Source organism: Temnothorax longispinosus, chromosome 5 (genome assembly GCF_030848805.1).
Source record: "Temnothorax longispinosus isolate EJ_2023e chromosome 5, Tlon_JGU_v1, whole genome shotgun sequence".
Lineage (NCBI taxonomy): Eukaryota > Metazoa > Arthropoda > Insecta > Hymenoptera > Formicidae > Temnothorax > Temnothorax longispinosus.
The window spans coordinates 21346225-21358762 of record NC_092362.1 but is presented as its reverse complement, the minus strand read 5'-3'; the positions used below and the strand labels follow the sequence as shown (position 1 = coordinate 21358762).

At 37.2% G+C, this 12538-nt stretch overlaps 1 protein-coding gene across 1 annotated transcript in view; it reads right to left on the bottom strand.

The window, feature by feature from the left end:
* The window catches only part of Mdy (diacylglycerol O-acyltransferase), a 95749-nt gene that overhangs the window by 65655 nt on the left and 17556 nt on the right, over positions 1–12538 (bottom strand). Inside the window, exon 3 of the mRNA XM_071777741.1 lies at positions 7154–7251. Coding sequence (XP_071633842.1) covers positions 7154–7251 — 98 coding nt within the window. The remainder of the gene's footprint in view (positions 1–7153; positions 7252–12538) is intronic.

The window sequence follows — 12538 nt, the reverse complement described above, 5'->3', positions numbered from 1 at the left end:
GCAGTACGCTATAAGATCCTATGTGAAAGTAAACAAGAGTTATCCACCCAACAAAAGACTTTTCGGCGAGGCAAAAAGAATCATTTTATCATACATCAAAAGAGAAAGAGAGATAAGATATTAGAAAACTAATTTTTATATTTATTATAATCTCTTAACCGCCCTGCTTTCAAAATTATAATTTGCTTACAATAAAGTTTTCTTATACGATCCAATTTTATACGTACGTATGTACTGAAAACAAAGTTGCTTTTTATTTTTCTTTCGCATTTTAACACTGAGATTGTCTGTAATTTGTAGAGTAAATATTTATGAACTTTTCATATTTATGTAAGTGGTAGCTTCCAATGATTTAACAAGTAAATATTATCCTTGAAAATATTGTGCATTATGTTTGCAAAAATTAAATATTTCGAGTAGCTCAATTATAAATAAAAAACAAAATAATTGTAATACTTGTGATGAATAGTGATAAGTAGAAAATAATAGCAAGAATATAGAGTGCTACTTGGTCCAGAGAAAATCAGTCTTACAAAAAATATATCCCTCCAAAAGATGCATTGAGGTAAATATTTCTCGCGTCTGTTAAATCTCACGTCTGTTAAATGCTGCCGTGTCAAAAGCTAAATGTAAACGAAAGAAAGTACCTCTGCGGCACATGTATTTCGCGTGAAGCAAGGGTGGTGCCTTAACGGATTGCGGTAATCTGCCACATAACGGCGAGGCCATCGCGTTAACGGGATGAAATTTTTCCGAGGTCTCATCGGAAGGAAAAAGAGAGTGAGAGAGAGAGAAGAAGAGAGCGCAGAGTCGAGCATACGAATAATGTCAGTGCGAAACAGACAATAATAGAGGACGTGCACCGGCTCAAAGATAATCGACCTTCCACCCCCGAGCCGATCTCCGATCTCAGCTGCTAATTAAGACTTTTACCTTTTTTTTTAGTGAGTCTCTCCTATCTCTCCTGAAACTCCTCTCGGGCGGCCGCCGTGTCGGACGAGAAGACGCCCGGTTACACGGCGCAGCTCGCGAAAACTCGTCGCCCGAGATGGCGAAGATGAGAGAGAAAGAGAGATCAAATCCCGTCTGGGGAGGATCTTAATTAGATTCTGACATCGAGTTGGCGACATTCTTTCGACGCGTTTCACGAAAGTTTGATAAACGCCCAGGTAGGCGCAGCGGCGCGTCTTATTTTGCAGCGTCTTTCAACCCTCCTCGCTAATACAGTAATTAAAGTTAACGCGAATATTGTCGCGAGACGTACTTTTTTTCAATAAGTCGGTATTATTTTCGCTTTATTAATTCAGTTCTTGTCTGTATTTCAACGCTGAAAATTCAAGCGCAAAATAAAAATTCGATCTATAAGGACAATAAATTGATAGATACAAATCGTGTATATTTTAATTACGAAAAACGGTAGTTATTACACACATCGCTTGCAAAGTATTCAATTTGTTTTTAAACGTTTTTTTAACGAACTTTAAACCGATTATTTTTACGACATCTCGGGCATTAACACAGGTTTTATATTGGGCATAAAAGCGCGCGTGTATCGCACGCTGATGCGTAGCTGTGTGCCATCACGACAAAGGAGGGCCTTAATTAGCACTCATAATTATTCGTAATTAGCACTCTGCGCGCGTAGTTCAGGCTCTCGACGATGTCTCCGGGTGGCGGCGGTGGCGGCGCCGCCGCGCCACTGACTGGCAATAAAAAGGCAACGTAAACCGCGGACGGAAAATCGCCTCTTTTCACTACCCCCGTCTTCCGACTTTAGTGGGCTCTGTATATAGATATACGTATACACGACGCCACCTTTCTTTCACTCTTTCTTTTCACTCTCCGGTTTCTACTTCCCACCCCCTCACCCTTGCCAACTCCTTTTTCCACTCTATCTTTCTTTATACCTCCTTAATCCAGGAGTGGGCTCGCGTCGCCGCCGCCCGAACGGAGGCTTCCGCGAGCTTTAACCGACGCTACCCTGTTTACGTCTTCAGGCAACACACAGAAGAGATTTATAAACGCAATTCTGAAACGATTGCGGCACAGAATGACATTTTTCGAACCTTTTACCTTTAAATCTTATTATCGTCATGAAAAAAACTCGTAATCTTCTTGATATCTTATGACAGTATTTTATTTTAAACGAGGTCTTTAAATAATCTACAATTGTACGTAATCAACGTAATAAATGTGCCAAAATGAAATGGGCAATTCTAATATTTATTTTTATTCCAATCTTTTACATTCTTATTTCATGAAATTTCTGTGGAAGAAAATCTCATTTGGGAGTAGAAATTATAGAATCTTATCTACTTCTCGCTATATCCGCAGTCTCTCTGCGAGAGATTTCCAGGAAGTTGAATTTTTTATACTCTATCTACTTCTGTCTCCAATGTTTTAAATGATCTTCCAATAACATCCAAAAATTATTTATTATTTCTTTGATCAATGATAGGTACGCTTGTTCGATTCCTTTTCATAAATCAATAAATTAATAAACTTTTTTTCTTATATAATAATGCAGAATCTATCGTAATTTTCAATCTCAAATAATTCCTAGAAAAATATTTTGTGCATACACTATATATATAGTGATACGTTCTATGTCGATGCTTCTTTCCTATTCTCGCTGAGTTTTGTAATGAGAAAGACAATCTTGCAGAAAGATAATGATACACGTGAGGTCTCTAATCAAAAGAGCAGAGCAAAAAGGTAAAAAAGAGCCCATAATTGTTCGGTCGATGCGCACTTGTATAGTAAATCTACGTTTAGCTAGGCCGAACGCATTGGCAATAAATGGGGGGATACGCAGATAGCGAATGCGTACGGAGGGATTTCACGAGGGCAATCTCGCATTTGATTCGATTACTTGCACGCCGTGCTGCTCGTGCGCGGATTAAGTAATTCATACGACGACCCGTTCCTTCGTTCCCCATTCTGCGCTTTAATGACCAGCGCGAACGGCGAAACGTATAACACCCGGCGTGAAAACTTGGCCCGGAAACTCGCCTTTTGAAATTAACGCGAAAACGATCTCTATCGCGCGAATTCTCTCATTTCGGCGCCCGGTTCCAGCCACGCTTTTCCTTTTAAAATTTCACCTTTTGTGAAATTCATTCGCGACGCTTGTGTAATTTTGATAGCGGTTTGGATAGGCGATGAAGAACAAGTAATAATTGTTTTGAATATTAAGCTGAATGCAAACCCGCTTAAAACCGTCTGCGTAAAATGACATGTGAACCAATTGATTCGAGAAAAAACTAAAAAAATAAAATATTCATTTCGCGAATATAGCAGTTTCTGAATAACATAATACTCGAGCGATTTAATGCGGTTTTATACAATATGAAAAATATAATGTCTATATATTATAGCCGTAATTTAAAGAGCGATGAGATCATTACACATATTCTAGCAGTAGACTCTTTCGCGGAATACCATTACAGCAAGCGCCACAGGGGGATTGACAACTATAGTGGACATCGTTAAATGCTTTACCGCGATGTGGTGGTTCCTAGCGCTCGGCGCGCGAAATCCACAGGCACGGCATGCAAATCTCACCGGATTCGGTCTTAACACTCGGCGAACAGAGAGTAAGATACACTAAAGCGGGGCGCCGACGATGTTGCAAACGTTATGAGAACAAGCCCTTTCGCCGGTGAACTATCATAGCGGTTGGCTAGATGGTCGGTGAGGTAGCTGGCCGGCCATACCCTTTCACATTTAGTCCCGGACTCGTTATGCAACGTGAGGGCTACGAGCATTGAGTTACAGTTAACTTTAAGTTACCCTGGAACTTCCCGTCCCGGAACTTCCGGAAAACCGCCGAACGGACGGCCGCTACACGTTCCCCGGAAAGATCCATTTCCTCGTCCTGTAAACCCCTACGGGGCGAAAACCCGAAAAGCGAAAACTGAACTGATGTATATTTATCCGGTTTTTTCTGATTCTCTATTCTCGTGCTCACCGCCATGTCATTATTAAATCAAAAGGCATTTCTATTTCGAATAAGTGCAGGTGACCCGCATCCGTCATCTTGTATAATTCGTCAGGAAATTGGATCGAGGCTGCATAAATAATCACTGCGGAAGTTCACTTTATATCTTCGATAAAGAAATTCGATTGTAATCAAATCGATTCCAATTCTAATAATTATTGTATATTAAAGACGAAATGCGAAATAGATAACCGGATGGATTAATAATTCCGATAAAGTAAATAATGCTTTTTATGTTTATCTTTATCTTCATGTTGTATATATTAAATATCTTTTTAAATATGTAATATATCGTAAAATATCTATCAAACAAATGAATACTGCATCTGGTAAAGAAATATGTAAACTAATAGAGATACCTCGAGAGATACTCTTCGTTAATAAACTGCATGGCTTTATTAATCCGATGTTCTGATGTACATTGTCGAGGAATATGCGCAACAAAATTTCAATTCGACGTGTTTTCGTGTCCGACATTTTCTGTAGTCATTCACTGAAAACAATTGGTCATCATTTCCGTATCGTCATTTCCGTTAACGCGATTTAAGTTTTAATGATGTCAAAGCATAGATCCGTAGAACAGATACAAATGAAACAAAAATATATTCCTCCGGAATAATTTAACTCACCGAATGTCTGATACGTTAACTATAATTAGTACTCTGATCACTAAACGACCCAAAGTAGCTAGAAATCTTGTGTTAAAAAAATAATTTTGACTTACTCGCTATGAAAATTATTATACGAGGGATCACGTAGAACAGGGGAAACGAAATACACCATACTAGGCCCCGTGGAAGGCAGACAGTAGCAAGACCAGGTTAGTAAAAAGGGAACGAGTTTAGCATCCCGTTGGAAATAGCGACGGCGCGGCGCTCGACGCAGATTCTAAAATACGGGAACTATTAGTCGTAGTTTCCCATGAGCATTACGTTCCCTTATGTGTAAATGATGTAACCCTCCATGGCGGCTTAGTCGACGTAAGCCGCCCGCGTTCAATCTGCACAGGGGATTGAAACTGCTGGGAAAATAATTGCGCGAAATTATCCCTGTTAGACTGATATCAAGAGCAAAAATAATTCCTTCCAAATAGAATTGATTTTAACATATCTAAAGATGAATCAAAGGAAGATAATGCAATTTTTATAAGCATTATTTTCTCGTAAAAAGGGATATGAATATATATAGAAAATCAGATATTATATTTCTAACGTTGTAACATCATGACGAGAAATTATTTGATTTGTAAAATAACTCTTTAAGTGTATTAAAAAATGTCAGTTTCTTAATAAGGGAAAGATACTTGCGTTATTAATTATACAATCTTCCTCTACATTGCATTATTAATATTTCGAAATTTTTCATAGTCTTTCTGTTGCGGCTGCTAATTTGCAACCATTGTGCGTGCAACCCGCATTTAAAATTGCACACGTACGCGACTGTTGCACGTATGTAAGTTATGGCGTTGCAACCTCGGAGCAACAAGCGAGCGCACTGTGCGGTACTAAGGGGACAATACGCGAGGAATATGTTCGCTATTTAAAGGAACGATGCCTTGCATGCTTTAAAATTTATGTTTCACGCGAGACCCGTTGAATTTCAACCCACTTTAAAAGTCTAGGCTAAAAACATTACATCGCAAAATCTCACAAGCTTGAATTTTACCGGGTGCTGCGCGATATTGCTAATGATCTGAATCATAAAATTTAAATGCTAGCACAAATGTTAGTTTCTCGGACATTTTTCTTATATATTTATATTTACTTAACGTTATTAAATAAAATCTATTATTTAACATATATATTTAACAAAATAGAAATATATTAAAATCTTTAGAGTAAAACGATAATTTCATTAACAAGCATACTACAAATTACAAATCACGTAGTAAATTATAAATTACGAAAATAATACTAAAGCTCATCCCTGTTAGTTTTTCCAGCATAGAGATACAGAAGCAAACTATATCGTCGAAAAAATGCTCAAATGCTGTTCCTGAAATAAGCAACTGAAATAAATACCTATATAGAGAAACATTCAGAATCGATAAATTCTAGGAAGATAGGAAATTACCCCCGTCAAATTGTTTCCACCTTTTTGCAATTTTGCAATGCGCGATCCATAACGAGATAATTAAAACAAAAGCCGAGTTGCCAGACAGAAGCAGATTTCATTTTTCCTCCCATCTCATATCAGCACCACCGACGTTGCTCCGCGCACTCTTCGTTTCATTTCGCCCTGAACGGTTTTAGCGCATTCTCCCCATTCCTTTTTATTATTCTTTTTATACTTTTGCTTAAGCGTTATCTATGGTCGGCTGTCAAAGAGAAGATAAAGTTTGACTTTAAATTCTCAAAGCGTTATTCATCGTTTTCTCAATATTTTTGATAGGCTCGCACTGTTCCAGTCTCAATCCAGTTTCTTTCATCCATTATCTTCAGGGGTAAAGTTATATGCGTCATTGCAGCTGTGCTCAGAAGCGCGGATATCGACGGATATTCACATTACATACAGGTGAATAAAAAAAACATGTCAACCGGGAAATGGTGAAACTGAATTATCACGGATACTATAGAGAATCAACGTGGACCGACCGCGACCCGCGACAATAAAAGCGGAATTTAGAGTCCGGCATAGCTTTCCTTCTCTCGCCGATGCAGCTCGATTTTATAGATTTCCACAGCGAAAAGTGATTGCGAGCTCGTCGGCTTTTTATTTTAAATGTTCAATGAATAGATATCGCATCGTAAATAATACGAATTTGTCTTACGCAATTTAATCATTTTCCTAATATTTAATCTAAATAACTTTTTGTTTCTGCAACCTTACTGTTACTTTGTAACTTTGTTAGTAACTATGTTAGTCAAATTAATTTTCTATTTGGTACATTTTTAATGATCCGATAAATAATTTTTGGCGTTAAAATATTCTATATGAAAGCAGTAGAATTTAAAAAACTAATTGACAGATAAAAGTCACTTTAAATAGTAAGGGATATCCCTTAATATGTCAATATTTTTCCGATTGACATACTTTCGTTGATATTGACATAGACTTATAATAAATGTCGATCACTTTGTAATCGAGGCCATGCATTGACAGCTCTGTTTCCGTTAAACAAATATAAAATGACATATCAGCAGTTTCACTCACAGCAGATCAGCAGCAATGACGGATATTCTTCGCCGCCATTCTCGTCTTTGCCGCTAAGGAAGAGAAACCATTGCCAGGGATCCACTCTGATTCCATATCTGTAATATAAAGTAAAAAGAAATATTTAATTTTTCTCAATTAATTTCGAATATTTAAATAATTTTCAATAAATATTTCCTTACAAACAGCAATAATTTACAATTAAATAATATATGACAAGACTGACATAACATTAATTCTAACAATACAAATGGTATACATGTGAAAAGAAATAAATTATATAAATATATTATAGATATATCATATAGAAATATACATATTTATATTAATATATTTTATATTATGCGTGCAAAATAAGATCAAAGTTGATAGATTTATTTATATTTAAAAAGATATGCACAGTTATATATCTTGTTGCGTTACAAGGGAAATAAAATCAAGAAATAAGAAAGGATAAATATAAGATAAAACACGCGGCACGTTTTCTATTATAACCTTTAGTTTTTCATGGTTGGTATACTATAAGCGTAATGCAAACTGAAGAAGCAAATGCTACATTATTATAGTCTGTCTCTGGTAAGATCTCTTCCACAGAGATGGTTCCAAGCAGGAACAAAAGAAAATAAAGGGAGCAGGTCCGCGTTCTTTGTTCTGAGATAAATAATAACTGTCCCATCGCACCACGCCAGGCAAAGAGGAAGCTCATGCTGGGAAATAAAACGATTTCCCTAGAAAGTCGACTCAATGGAAATGCAGGAAACGTCTGTCCCATGATGATTGACTGTGATCTTGATGTGAATCTGTGATTTATTTTGATGGCGCACGTCGGAAAATATTATAAACGATGCCTGCCGACTAAATCGTGCCGGATTATTTATTGGCAATTTCGTAAAATGGCACTTTCTGCGCGCATACGAATCATTAATTTTTGCACGTAAATCAAACGGAGTTATGCAGAAATGGAACGCGTCTGATAACATAATAAACAAATGGGATATGCTAAACTGCGATATTCGATTAAGTTATGTTTGTCCATACTATAAAAAGCTATATTGATTACAAAAGCTGTACAAAATATGCAAATAGGATTTGCATAAATTTAACTCATGTTTTGTTCATAAATACGAATGCGATAAAGTTAAAATTATAACAAGTAAAGATAATTTGTGTAACGTACGATAATTTGTAACGTGCGGGCTGAAAATTACTCTCTCATTTATTTCGAAGTAGACAAATTGCATTCGACGACTATTATCAGATTATCACTGTTACATCCATAAAAATACGTTGTAATGTGTCTTATCGTTATATTAGCCTGAAAACGCAATTTACGATGGTATCGATCTAAGCCATCGAGAACATTATTTTCTCGCGGGACGCACGAGGTTAGGTGTACCGGCCGAAAAAAGGCACTGCACACTAATGGCTTCAGGTCGTACATGCCCGTTAACGATGATAAACGAGGCTTATGTGTCGAGTAATTAAAGAATTCAAAGTCGGCGCGTTGTTTCAGATAGACAATATTTATTGGGACGCAATCACACCCACACACACACACACATACACATCGACCTAGTTCTCCGCGGAAACGCTATATCGGTCATGTTGACGCAGTTACGGTAATTGGACAATAGCGTGGAAAAAATATGATTCTTGTTCATAATTAATTGGTGCAACGCGCCGTGTGACAGCCGATCGGTGATAATTTATGAAAATATCTTCACATATGTCGATACACACATTAATAATGCAATATACAACATAAATAATGCAAACCCCAGTTTTGATATATAGCAATGTTTAAGTCAATCAAAGGCCTATCGCTTTGTATGTATGATCATAAATAATGCACGGAAAAAAATTAATTTAATAATAGAAAATTAATCAATCTAATCAATTATCAAGAGACGCGACAGTGTAATCGCGCCAAGTGTAATTTTATTTTATTGTCAAATCAATCTATCCAAAAGTCAAATAGTAATAGGAAATGCAACATTGTGCCCAAATGTTTAGAAAGACAAAACTTTGCATTTTTTATTACATTTTAATAACAAAGTAGCAAATGAAAAGAAGCCAACGTCAAAGAAAGACTATCCAGTAATTCATTCGTGTTCGAAATATTCATTTCAACGACGTAGAAAGATTTATATAGACAAGAAAGGAAACAATCGTTCAATGTCGATGATTAAACCGATCCGGCGTCGATACGCGTGTACACACGGTGGATGAGTCTCATAAAACATTTTTCGAGTGCTCGAAAGTTAAGGGGATATCGCACTTATCGAAACTCATCGCTTCGAGACGTGAGCAGAAACGATATTAAATTTCTTCCCCGGCGGGAATAGCCGTCTTGATCCGCCCGTTAAATCCACGCTCGTTCTTCGTCCGCCGGAGTTCGTTAATACAGCGTCACGATAAAATCCCCAATTTCACGTCGAACGTGGTGAGAGGGAAACGTCGGGGTCCTGGGAGGGGGGGGGCGACTCCACGGTGGGTGCGAGAGCGCGCGGAGGTCCAGATTGGAAGAGTTATGGCGCCAATATGGGACGGGCCGGAATGAAAATGTGAACGCGCGAACGATTCGCATTAAATATTAATAACGCGCGAAACGAGACGTCTTCTTCACTTTTATGATTGTAAAGAACGCCGAGGATGATTCTTCTTCTGTGAAATTAATGGCAGGGCCTGAAGGCTCGTTTTGAAGTGTCGGATTGGCTCGGTGAGGCGAGATGGATTGTTTTCAAGGCGAATTGGAGGGGTCGTGAACGCGCGTTGGTTAAAATTTATTTTGATATTTATCTAGATAAAATACACCACGGCTTATTAACGATCCCTTCTAAAATTCATTGTATAATATATAATGTCGATTTATATATTCCGCATAAAATTTTTTGTTGGTAAATACTTATATAAAATGTAGCATTTTTAGTGATTTCAATATGGCATACATTTATAATAAATCCATTTTCATTTATATAGCATCTCTATCATTTTCTTACAAATCAATATATCTTTTCACTTTGCATCTTGCTATTCTCTGCTCAATACCGATCTATCTAAAGAAATGTAAAATACACAATATACAAAGCGATATCCGGTATTGAGACTTATCAAATTTCCAATGACATTAGTTTCTTTCTGCGCTATAATAGATATCGAACTGCAGAATTTATAATCCGGATGAACAATAAACGAGTTTTATGTTCTGACACGATGCAAAAGTCTTTGCGAAAATGGCTGATAAAGTAGGACACGATGGAAATAATCATTACTGAGACAATGTCATATCCATAAGACCAGATCAATTTTTAATGTGTGCTATAAATATGCTATAAATATGACTGAGGTCATGACTAAAATTCAACAATATTATTCTTTATTCTTAGTATATCGGGAAAATTTGATTATACGTGAGAGAATATACTAATTTATATACTTTTACATTAAATAAATTTGTATTAAACATAAAGAATTCGTAATTTCAATTTTCGTTCTAAAAATTTCAATTTTTTTCTAAAGATTTTTATTTAAAATAGATAATACCTTTTCTAAGAATGTATCTAAAAATACATGATGTCGAAAATCTGTGACAGGAATAAACTAATTGTCTCACTTTTCTTATTTATCTTATCCATGGCATTTTTTTACTTGTTGATCCGTTTATAACCGCGAAGAAGCAGTAATTTATCATCAAACTATCATAGATTTAATTGTTTAATCATTTCTGCAGACATTTACACTAAAAATAAATCGTAAAATGAGAAAAAAATAATCGACGAAATCGCGTGTCTTGAAATAAACGCACATTCATATCTCCAAATGCATAAATTATGATTGCATGGCGAATCTCTGAAAGTTTTACGAACAATTCACGTAGCTACGAAAGACAAGGAAGGAGAAACTTCAGTAACTTCCTTTACCCACCTCCGCGGACTTTTATCGATAGCGAGGGTCTTTCGTCGAGAGTTCGATTAATTGAGCTCTCTCGCTGCCTTTTTTCACTTCGCAGAGAAGCATCTACCCGTTTTCTTACCGACGTGCTTTTTTTCAGTCGCCAATCTACCCTTTTCTCTTTCCCACCCTCGTCCCATCGATTAATCTCGATCCCAGCAAAATCGTGTCGACAACCTCATCCTCGCGATTCGGCTGCTGCTTGCTCTTGTTCTTCGCGAATCAAGTCTGGAAAAGTTTTTACCGGTTGAAACGAATCAGTCGAGGACGCGGACTGTATTAAATGGTTACAATTTCTTCGAAGTGTTCATTCGGAAGTGCCGATAAGTTAATTAAGCGGTGACGCGATTGTATACGCGAAATTATATGGCCGATTGAACGTTACGTCACATAGAGCGCGATGAAACGCGACAGACATATATATCTGTTATTATCGGATATGTACGTCACGCTAATCTGTCCGATATCTGTCTAAACTACGCATCTAATAATTTCTACAAACTTAATAATGTTTAATAAACATTTTATTAAACTAATCACTTTAAAAAGTATACATGCTTATCCATTGCGTATATAAATCGTATTGCATAATATTGTTAGGTATTGCCTATTATGAAATCGGATGTCTGGATAGAAAATTGAAGGCATCAATCGAATGCTAAAATGCTTTTAGTTCGAGCATAATCGCTTAGGACCGTTCATAGCTGCGCCTGTTTCAGGCTTGTATGAAGCGTGTCGGGGCCACCTCGAGCAATTACGTCGCAAAAGTTCGCTCGAAAGTTTTTCCACGCTTAACGAGCGTGATAAATTTCTGTTACGCGCCCCCGGGAGCGACCGGACGCGAGGCCGAGAGTTTACAACAGCGATAAAAATCTCGTTGAAATTATTCATGGACAACGCTTACGCTTCTCTCTTGTCTTCAGAAGAAGAAGGCAACTAACTTACTCCTCTGAGGACAATATCCTGCGAGGAGAAAGCGTCGCGCGTCCTAGCAACAGCGTCAATACGCATAAGAAAATGATTAGCTCTGAGAATGCGAGCCTGGTTCAACTTATTTTAATGTGCGCGGATTAATTATTATTTGTATACAATCTAGATATCTACGTTCATATTCTGTGTCAAGAAATGCAGTTTTACGAATAAAATACAAGAAATGTTCAAGTTTCAGTTGTTTGATTTGGATTCGTGAGTACTAGTTCGTGGCCATCGCTGCAGACGACGACTAATTCGATTGGAAAGGGCAAGGAACGGTCAGTTCCGCTCCATCCTGCTATCCATAAATTAATTTGCTATTACTCGTACTCCTCTTTCTTCCTTTCACCGGCAGCGCATCACCTAACGACCTGCGACGGCTGATAAGTCAATCGAATGATTCGTTATACTAAAAAGTACATAAATTTTCACGAGCGCCGGAATAAATTAAATTATCACAAT